This window comes from Sminthopsis crassicaudata, chromosome X, assembly GCF_048593235.1.
Source record: "Sminthopsis crassicaudata isolate SCR6 chromosome X, ASM4859323v1, whole genome shotgun sequence".
NCBI lineage: Eukaryota > Metazoa > Chordata > Mammalia > Dasyuromorphia > Dasyuridae > Sminthopsis > Sminthopsis crassicaudata.
In genome coordinates this window covers 82,232,988-82,242,964 of record NC_133623.1, presented here as the reverse complement: position 1 = coordinate 82,242,964, position 9,977 = coordinate 82,232,988, and the positions used below count along the sequence as shown (strand labels likewise).

At 50.5% G+C, this 9,977-nt stretch overlaps 1 protein-coding gene across 1 annotated transcript; it reads right to left on the bottom strand.

Moving 5' to 3' along the window:
- Positions 1–113: 113 nt before the first annotated feature.
- On the bottom strand, positions 114–8,260 carry GDI1 (GDP dissociation inhibitor 1). Its single transcript, XM_074278133.1, has 11 exons — positions 8,104–8,260; positions 6,696–6,803; positions 6,441–6,540; positions 6,161–6,295; positions 4,971–5,169; positions 4,680–4,811; positions 3,342–3,441; positions 2,462–2,633; positions 1,733–1,877; positions 1,471–1,525; positions 114–1,341 (listed from the first exon to the last, which is right to left on the bottom strand). The coding sequence occupies exons 1-11, from the start codon at positions 8,146–8,148 to the stop codon at positions 1,189–1,191; spliced, it is 1,344 nt and encodes a 447-aa protein (XP_074134234.1). The 5' UTR covers positions 8,149–8,260; the 3' UTR covers positions 114–1,188.
- Positions 8,261–9,977: the final 1,717 nt, after the last annotated feature.

The following is a 9,977-nucleotide window of genomic DNA, read 5'->3' as shown; positions in this document are numbered from 1 at the left end:
CGGGAGCGTAGCGGCCGCGGTTTCGGTTCCGTCCGGGAGCGCAACACGCGATGTGACGCGGCGAGACCCTCCCTCCCCGCCCCTCCCCCCCTCCCCATAACGGCTGCAGACACTGAACTTTTCAACAGGCTTTATTGGGAACTTATTTCTCCTGTCCGATACACAGTAAGCGGGAGTCACACACAGTCACTTGTCGACATTTGGTCCCGCCCCCCACTGGCCGTGGGGGGTGGGGGGAAGGCGGGGGAGGGGGCAGGCCATGGCAGGAGTTTGGTCCCTTTCCCCACCTCTTTTTGTAAACTTTCCCTCAGAAAACCTCTCCGAAGTCCTGGCTGGCTGCCCCCCCCCGCGGGGCGGGGGCGGGGAAGGGGCTCCGTCTCCCACCTACAAGGGGCAGAGTAATACAGCACGGACAGGCCGGGGTGGGGGGAGGGAGAGGGGGGAACTACCTTTCTTCTTCCTTCTCCTGCACCCTACGGGAGGGGGAGGGGGAATCACTACGGAAAGGAATATTAATAAGTTAAAATAAATTAAGGGAGAAAGGGCTGGCAATACAATTCGATGATGCAGCAGCAGCGGCGGCGGCAGCAGCTTGATGTCCCGTCCCTCCCACCCCCCTTGTATTCCAGCCCAGCACAGTCAGGACAAAGGATGAGTGAGTAGCTGTTAGAGGCAGCGAGTGTTCATGGGAGAAGAGGAGCACGAGGACAGACACCTGAGACACGGAGGGGAAAGTCTGCTTCCATCTTTCATTCTCTAGCCCCCCTCCCCCCAAAGAAAAGCACCATAGAGGCCGGGGGTTTGGGGAAGGGGGGGGGATGACCACAGGGATAAGCAGAGCACAGAAACCATGACACGTGACAGGGGGGAGGGAGAGAAACAGGAGAGATCTCCCAGACTCCCTAGGGCAGGGGCAAGGAGAAGAAAGGTACCCACCGCCAATCTTTCACTGCTAGGCTAGGGTTTGGTCAACAACTGGAATGAATCCGAAGGGGTGCTAATAGGAAGGTGCAGAGGAGGGAGTAGGAGGGCAAGCAGGGGCACGTTGCTGACTTGGGGGGCCCATCTAAACCTTCCCCTTGAGCCCCAAAGTAGAAAAAAAAATAGAAAGGGAGAAAAGGAAACTCGGTGCTGAGGGAGGCAGGAGAAGGTGTGAGGGCTCTAAGGGAAGGGAATTACTTCCTGCCATCACTGCTCATCCTCTCCGAAGACATCGTTCTGTTTGCGCTTCATGTTTTCAAAGTCAAAGTCTGTCCCAGCCATGCGCTTGTAAATATCTTTGATGTCATTGCAGGTTGTCTCAAAGTGAGTGGTGGCGTCGTAAGAACAGGAACAGAATACCTAGAGGCAGCCATACTCAGAGGATGAGAGAAGCCCGGCATCTCCGCGGCGGACCCTCCCACCCTGGCATCGCTTTGGGACTGGATACTCCCAACCTCCCGGGGGGAGAAGCCATCTGGCAGGTGTTACCTGGCTTTCCAGTCCATTGTCGGTTGGTTCATACAAGTCACTGATGGCCACGAACCTAAGGAGCAGAGCAGGGAGGGTTCATCCGAGGGCTCCTTTCCTCCCAGGCCAATATTTTTTTCCTAGAACTCCTCCCCTTCTCCCCCCTCCCCCAATCCTATTTCCCTGGTCCCTGACAGTCTCAGTTACAAGGAAGGAGATGAAGATTTTGCAAAACAGAGACCTGCTCCCTTGGTACCTCCCGCCAGTCACCCCAGCCTCTCACTTTTGATCGATGGGCTCCAACAGCTCCAGCGCCGGCTCAATCTCCTTCTCGGGCTCGGCCGTTTCCACTGTGGTGCTGACGATAGCGATGTACTTTCCCTGGGCAGCCACGTTATGGGCATAGGAGATCATGCACACATAGATGTCTTAGAGAAGAAAAGTGAGTTAACAGCAATCAGTCCTCTCACTCTCCAACAGCAGCTACTTAGAATTCTACAGCCCTGTCCCATACAACTTTCTGTATGGATACAATAGCTACAAGGGAGGAAAACAACCCTGAGTGATTCTGTCAGGCATTTTGGCCTGTAATCAGCTGTATTATGTAAAATGCATATTCAGGGGGCAGTGAGGTGGCTAGAGCACCAGCTCTAGCTGAAGTCAGGAGGACCTGTGTTCAAATCTTAACACTTAACACTGCCTAGCTGTGTGACCCTGGGCAAGTCACTTAACCCTAATTGCCTCAGCAAAAAACCAAACAAACAAAGCCCCTCATAATATATTATGTTATCCCCTGGCAGCCAGTTACAGCTGTTGGGATTCAACCAGTCCGTAGGTATTCAATTGATAACCAATAATTGACTGTCCCTATCTGTTACATGAGTCTGGTAAGGCTGAGTATCTCCCCCACGAAGGCAGGCGAAAGATCCCTGGTCCGATGGAGGGGAAATGGGATCCAAAGAAAGTATGAGTGATCCAGCTACAAATGCTCACTCATGCCGGCAACGCCCACCTGATTTCCTGTTGACCTGATTCTGGGGAATGATGATTTGGCAGGAGTTGGCATCATTGGTGTTCTTGATGGGGTGGCTGAGGATGCAGATGACTCGGATGACCTGGCCAGCCTTTCGAACCCGGTCGGGGATGTAGCTGGGGTCACAGATCAGCTGCTTACAACGGGCCACCTGGGGAAGAGGGAACCAGCACCCTGGCCTGTTGAACTGGGTCTCCAGCAGTAGCTAGCTATCTTCACTGAGTCGTTTCCATACTCGACTACATTTGATCTTAGCAAAAAGGCTGAGAAGCGATCCATATTCAACTACATTTCTCTCATGGGCCAAGGACTTGATACAGCCAGATCACATGGGGTTAAGTAGCCTCATTAAGCCATAGAAGAAGCAAACCTATGCTTTTGACCTCAATAATCAACTCTAGCCCTAACAGACTAAGAAAATTAGTTGTTGACAAGAGAAACTGTAAAACCCTTGGATCAAAATGCACATGTGAAGACGGATACCATCTGTTCGCTAGTCTAACGGATCAATTGTATGTTTTCACAAAAATAGCTGGAGGAGAATTAGAAACTCCATGTGGGCAGGTAACTTGATATCCTAGTTTATTCTTATTGGTCCAGGCTCAGTTCAGTGGCTTCCTTATCTCTTCCCCAATCAGTCAGAACCTAGAAAACCAAAGGTACCTAGAAACCTGCTGTAACAAGGGGAAAAAAACTGAAATCCGCTTTGGACTCAATACTAAGTGAATGTACCATACAGAACTTCTAGAACACCTCAGCCTCTGGATGTACCTACCACCCGTCATTTCAAACTTGTCAAAACCACTTTTGGCCCTTTGACTACAATGGGAGAGATCTCTAGAAGAATAGTTTAGCTTACCTCCCCTTCTGACTTCACCCCTACCACCTTTCCATTCTCCATGATGATGTCATCCACAGGCTTGTTCAGCATGTATGTCCCACCATAGATGGCGCTCAACCTGAGGTGGGAAGGGGGTACCAACGATGAGAAATTCTCACCCCTTAGGCTGGTCCAGAAGACTTGAGTTGCCAGTCTAAGGGTGTGACTTGGGTTTAACCACATTCATCACTTTAGTGCTCATGTTTCCCTACTAATGTAAGGAAAAAAATCAATAATGCCCATTCTGGTTTTGGGGGGTAGTTATGTTTTTTTGTTTTGTTTTTAACGGAGCTATATTTCTATGAGGCTATGTTAACTTCTCTCACACCCATTCACATGAACAAAATTCGGAATTGTAAACCATGGAATGTGAAGAGCCCTCAAAGTAGCATTGAAGCAAGGCTTTGAGTATTCAAATCCTAGACTGCTACAGGCCTTATTATTGTGTCATGGGTATCAAATATATTCCACTGATCTATCACTCTATTTCTTAGCCAGTACCAAATGGGTTTTGATTACTACTTCTTTCCAATATAGTTTTAAGTTTCAAACTGCTAAGCCAGCATCCTATTTTTTTTTTTTTTTTTCATTAATTCCCTTGATATTCTTGACCTTTTGTTCTTCCGGTAAATTTTGTCATTTTTTTCTAGTTCTATAAAATGTTTTGGCAGTCTGATTGGTATGGCAGTGAACAAGTAGACCAATTTAGGCAGAACTGTCATTTTTATTCTATTAGCTCAGCCTAGCCACAAACATTTGATATATTTCCAATTGTTTAGATCTGATTTTATTTGTGTGAGAAGTGTTTTGTAATTGTGTTTGTATAGGTTCTGGAGCTTGTCTTGGCAAGTAGACCCCCCCCCCCCCCCATGTATTTTATTTTGTCTCTTTCCATCTCTTGCTGATGGGCTTTGTCATGGAAATGCTGATGATTTGTGTGGATTTATTTTATATCCTGCAACTCTGCTAAAGCCGTGAATTGTTTCCAGTACGTTTTGGGATGATTTTCTAGGATTCTCTAAGTATATCATCATATCATCTGCAATGGGTGCTAATTTTATTTCCTCACTGCAAGGTTTTGGGTATTGAGAACAGAGCCAAAAGACAGCAATACAAGATCATCCTAGGCTCAGGGATGGTAACCTTGGCTGGGTAATCACTACACTGCTATACTTTGTTAAGCCTCAGGTTTCTCCAGCTGGACAATAGCCTGATAACAATAAAAAGAACAGCAGCAAAATTGGAGAATTCCCTTCACATGCCTATCGTTACCTCCCCCTCCCCCCAACCTCTGCTTGAATTCTCCTTGCCCCTCACCTTGCAAATCCCTGGGGTAGTTCACCCAGGCCGTAGAGAGGATACAAGTATGGGCTCTTCCCATACCGAGCCAGAGACTCGCTGTAGAGTTTGATGCGGTTAATGGTCTCAAGACAGGGCTGGTCCAAGTAGCTAAAAATGGGAAGCAAAGAAGGAAAAGAGGAAGTTTGTTTAATAAACAAAAACGTTGTGGGACAGTGCTAGAACATGGCCAGTTAAAGGAAAGGCCCTTAAACTACTACCATTCAAGGTCAAGCAAGGGGCTAGGAGGAAAATGGAGGAATGCCTTACTCGTCAGTTCGGTAGAGTGCCAGAGCGTGGCCAGTGAAGTCAATAACATCTTGGCCCAAGTCAAATTTTTTATACACATCTCGCATGGTTGTGGTCTGAGGATCAACACCCTCAAAGCTCTTGGGGTCGTTCTCATCGAAGTTTGCCACAAACACCAGGAACTTTCTAAATCGGCGTTTCTCGAACATGCCCATCAAGTCTGAGAGAGAAAGGAGTTTCTTTACCAACCCATTTCCTTCCCCTAGAGGTGAGAAGGGGGCAGAAACTATGAAAAACTCAAGATAAAAAGACAAAACAGCAGACTAGGTCTACTCTTGTTTTAGTTACTGTATGACTTCTGGGCCTCAGTTTCCTAATTTAAAGATCGGGGCACTATTATCTTTCCAGTCTTCAAAATCAATATTATCCCCAACTCGACATCCCCATCATCCTAACAAGGTCAATGATTTGCTTAATCTTTGTCTCTACCTCCAAAACATCTCTCACATCCAGGCTCTCATTGTCTCATCTGGACTATGGTTTCCTAACCAGTTTTTTGGCTAAAATTATCTCAACCAAAGTCCGTATTATTTCCCTGTTCAAAAGTGTGATGGCTGTCCAGAAGTTTGGCTTTAAATTCCCACACAGCCTGGCCTCAACCTACCTAACCTCACCAATTAACAAGGCGGAGAACTCCAAACTGGTCTCTACACTGCCACATCTTCTTTCCCTGAGCCTTTACACATTATGTGCATGAAACCTTTCCTGATCTCCCCAATTGATAATGACCAGTCCTCCTCCCTAAACTCCCTCGTATTTGTTTTCCGTGCATTTATCTAAGTACACATTTTCCTCTCTGCCAGAATTTCAGCTCCATAAGGGCAGAAATGGTTTCATTTGCCTTTCCAACTTTCCTACCATGCTTAATACAAAATAGGTAGTTTATAAAGGCTTGTTGAATTCAACTTTTACCCTTCTGACACGGCTTGCTTAACCTCTTTGGAAAGCATGCACATTGAAACACAAGTTCTGTCAATGGGCAAGCTCTGCCTACCTGTACACCTGTGACCCCCTGGTATGGCCTTTTCCCCAGTGTTCTGGACAAGTCACTTTCCCCCCATCTGTATCATGAGACCGCTCAGTCTTAGAGCTCTCTGGGATAGAACATTCTCCCCTTCGCCCTGACAGCTGGGATCAAAAGACACACTTACTGGAGGCCAAGGCCTCAGTCTCAGTAGATGGCACCTTGTAGATCTTGCCCCCCTTGTAGACAAAGCTTCCTTCTACGACTTTAAAGTCTAGGTAACGAGTCACTTCTGTGTACAGCAACATCTTCACCAACTGGCCTGTAGTAATATGGGAAGAGGAAAAGAGACATCTCCGTAAGTGCGCCTTTTCCCACTCACTTGGTTTGTCCCTGATCCCTCTGCTCAAATTCATTCTCCCCATCCCACCTCCGTCATCTACCACCGGCTACGTCCTCCCACTCACCATTGGCCATGAGGAATTTGGGGATCAAGTCGACATTCCAGTCTCGGCCTCTGCCCAAGCTTTCAGGAGGCCCTTCAGGTAGGTCAAACCGTTTGAACAACTGCAGGCAGAGAGAGAAGGAAAAGGGAGGATTCAATGTCAGCCTCACCTCCAAGACTGTCCCTTAGGAACTTGAAAGAGCTGATCGGACTGTGGAAGTCCGCCTATAAAAAGCTGGGCAATGGAGTCTGGGAAAAACGGAGCAAGTCCCCTCACCTCTTCCAGGGGTGTGATGGAGGAGCTTTCACCCCCATAGTAAGGATTCCGATCCATGTGCAACACCTTCTTCCCGTTCACAGACATGATGCCAGAGAGAATACACTCCTGGAGAGAGGAGACCAACAAGGAAAGGGAAAAAACAATTGTGAATCTGCTCTCTCCCGAGACCAGTGTAGAATTCTTAGCATGTCTATTCTTTTACCTTAAAGGGGGGGGGGGGAGGAGGAGCAGTAGGAAGCCCCTCCCCTTCCCCCAACCAGGCACACAAAAGGTTGGAGAGGTAGGTTTCCATCCCCATACGGTCTCCATGGCGCAGCTTTTAGGGGCCGGCCATTTGGGCTGGAGGAATGACAAGGCGTGGAGAAACGCCCCCGCCCCCCCCCCCCTCCAGTCCCTGACATCGGATTTCAGGAAGTAATAAGAATGTGGACAAACAGTTAGCACAGGTGCAATGGGAAGCAGAGAAAGGCCATTTTCCAAGGGCCCTATCCTAGGCGGGAGGGACCGGGAGAACTCCATTTCCCAGGCTCAGGTACCCTCCCACAAGAGCAGGCTAATTGATGGAGAAGAGGCAAAGCAACCCTGCCCTCGGGCCACCATCTTGTGGGCGATTACATTTAGAGCTGGAAGGCACTCATTTTACAGATGAGTAAACTAATGAATCAAAAGAGAGATTAAAATGACTACCCAGGATCCCCCCGGCTATTCCACGGCCGGTGGTCTCAACCTACATCCATGGCATCCACTCCAGGGGTAACGAGCACACCCAGTCGGTCCTGTGTCCCCCCCTCCGGGGGAAGGGGAAGTGGGTGGAATCACTTCAGGCCCCTACCCGAGGCGGGATGGCGGGTCAGACGCTTCCAACCGCTCGGCCACAGGGGTGGATTCCCTTATCATCAATACTAGAGTGCTGCTGAGATCCAGTACTGCGGTCTTGGGGGGGGGGGGGGGGGCAGGTGAGGAAGGGACTACGGTAAACCTCAGGGCTGGCCCCGGGAGGGTGGGAAGTAAAGTAGTCCTGGCCCGGGGGCTGCGGACAAGGAGGCTTTGACGAAGGCATATGGGATCACAGGACATAGAGCGCGGAAGAAAGGTCACGATGCGAATGGGTCGGAAGGGTGGGGAGAGGTTACGCTTCCAGGGGGCTTGTCTTGGGGCGGGGTGGGGGGGTGGGGGGGAAGAAAGGGCCTGATTTTCTTTTGGGAGGGGTCAGCCTCTGGATCCGGGCGAAGGGAGTCTGGTCTTTGGGGGTAGGGAGAGGCTCTTTTTTGGGGAGGGGGAAGAAAGGAGGGGCCTTGGAGCTTGAGAGGGAGCGGGGGCGGGGTGCTGCATTCCCATCGGGGCTCCTCGGAGGTGCGGCGCCAGTCCCGGCCCCGCTCCCGGCCTCCCAGCGCCCCCGACTCACCGTAAGGCCCGTGCCCAACACGATCACATCGTACTCCTCGTCCATGGCTCCGCTCGGCCGGCCTCAGCTGGGCTTTGCTTCTCGGCTTCGCCGTCGCTCCCGCCGCTGCTACCGCTCCCGCCGCCGCTGCCGCTGAAATGGACCAAAGATGGCGGGCTCAGCACCGCCTCTCCACCAGTTCCCTCCGCCGTCCCAAAGAGTCCCGGCTCTTCCGCGCTCGCGCCACCGCCCCGTCGCCCCGTGGACCACGCCTGATTCCGGACTCGGCCGGCGGGCTTCCAGGATGCTCGGGCCAGGGGCTACGAGACGCCCGGTCCCACTTTGGGCATGTCTTCGTTTCTGGGGAGGGGGAGGGGAGGGGCGAGAGGTCCGGGGACCCGTGAAGAGACCGAGAGAGAGATTCATCCGCGCCCCTTCCCGCATCTTCCCGCATCTTCCAACCCACGGGGATGCTGTGGGGAGGGGCCGATCTCGGGAGGGGGAGCTGCTCTGGGGAGAGTGAGGCTGAGGGGCGCTTTGGACGAAGGGACCCCCCAGCAGGCTCTGGAGTAGGACTAAGGAAAGCGCCCCAGGCCCCACCACGGCAAATAGGGGGCGCGGGGCTCCTGGGCGCAGGTGCCAGAGGGGGGAGGGAGGATGCTCAAGGCCTGGGTGGGGCATGTTCACAGAATCCTCAGCTCTGCAGGAGAGGTTACAGCCGCTATCTTCAGCACCCCACACCCTCCATGACTCAGCTTTGTCTTTTCCCATCCGTCCCCCCAAATCTCGGAGGGACAAATGTAGTCCGGGCCGGGACTGCACACCGGCCAGCCCGAGGCAGCTTGGGAGGGCTCCGAAAGCTCCTTCCCCGGTGCCCCGCTTCCTTAACACCCCTAGTCCTCATCCGTTACCCCTTCTCTTCCCAAGACTAGGAGACATGACGCTCGGACCTAACTCGGGCAGCCCACAGATTCTCCATCTTGTATCACGGACCCTTCTCAGAATCATGCTTTTAAATGCACAAAGCATTGCAAAGGAAACCAATTCCAGCCTAGAGTTTTTTAATCCCATCCAATTTTAAAGGATCCCCTGAATTTTATCAGTGACCCCAGGTTGAGAACCCCCGGTTTTGGCTTGGCTCCCATAATTCACTGGGCAGCCAGGTGATGATGCAGTAGGCTTTCCAAGTACTGGGCTTGGAAACAGGAAATCATCCAATCCAGCCTCAGACACAAGCTTTGGGACTCTGGACAGGTCACTTAACCTTGTTTGCATCAGCTCCTCATCCCTGACGTGAATTGGAGATGACAAACCACTCCAAGCACTGTGTCAAGAAAACCCCAAATGGGAAGCAATTAAACTGGGAAAACGTTTTTACAGTCAAGGGTTCTGATAAAGGCCTCATTTCTAAACTCTACAGAGAACTGACTCTGATTTATAAGAAATCAAGCCATTCTCCAATTGATAAATGGTCAAAGCATATGAACAGACAATTTTCAGATGATGGAATTAAATCCATTTCTAGTCACATGAAAAGGTGCTCTAGATCACTATTGATCAGAGAAATGCAAATGAAGACATCTCTGAGGTACCACTGCACACCTGTCAGATTGGCAAGATGACAGGAAAAGATAATGGTGAACGTTGGAGGGGATGTGGGAAAACTGGGACACTGATACATTGTTGGTGAAACTGTGAACCAATTCAACCATTCTGGAGCGCAATTTGGAACTACGCCCAAAGGGTTATCAAACTGTACATACCCTTTGGTCCAGCCGTGCTACTACTGGGCTTCTATCCCAAAGAAACCTTAAAGGGAAAGAGACCTGTATGTGCAAGAATGTTTGTGGCAGCCCTCTTTGTAGTGGCCAGAAATTGGAAACTGAGTGGATGCC

Bases quoted from the DNA above. Each gene is read 5' to 3' on its own strand.
- GDI1 (XM_074278133.1), bottom strand. From the start codon at position 8,148: ATGGACGAGGAGTACGATGTGATCGTGTTGGGCACGGGCCTTACG. The intron at 4,812-4,970 runs GTAAGGCATTCC...TCCCATTTTTAG, and splicing joins GCACTCTACCGAACTGACGA to CTACTTGGACCAGCCCTGTC. The intron at 3,442-4,679 runs GTGAGGGGCAAG...TTCCCACCTCAG, and splicing joins CTACCCCAGGGATTTGCAAG to GTTGAGCGCCATCTATGGTG.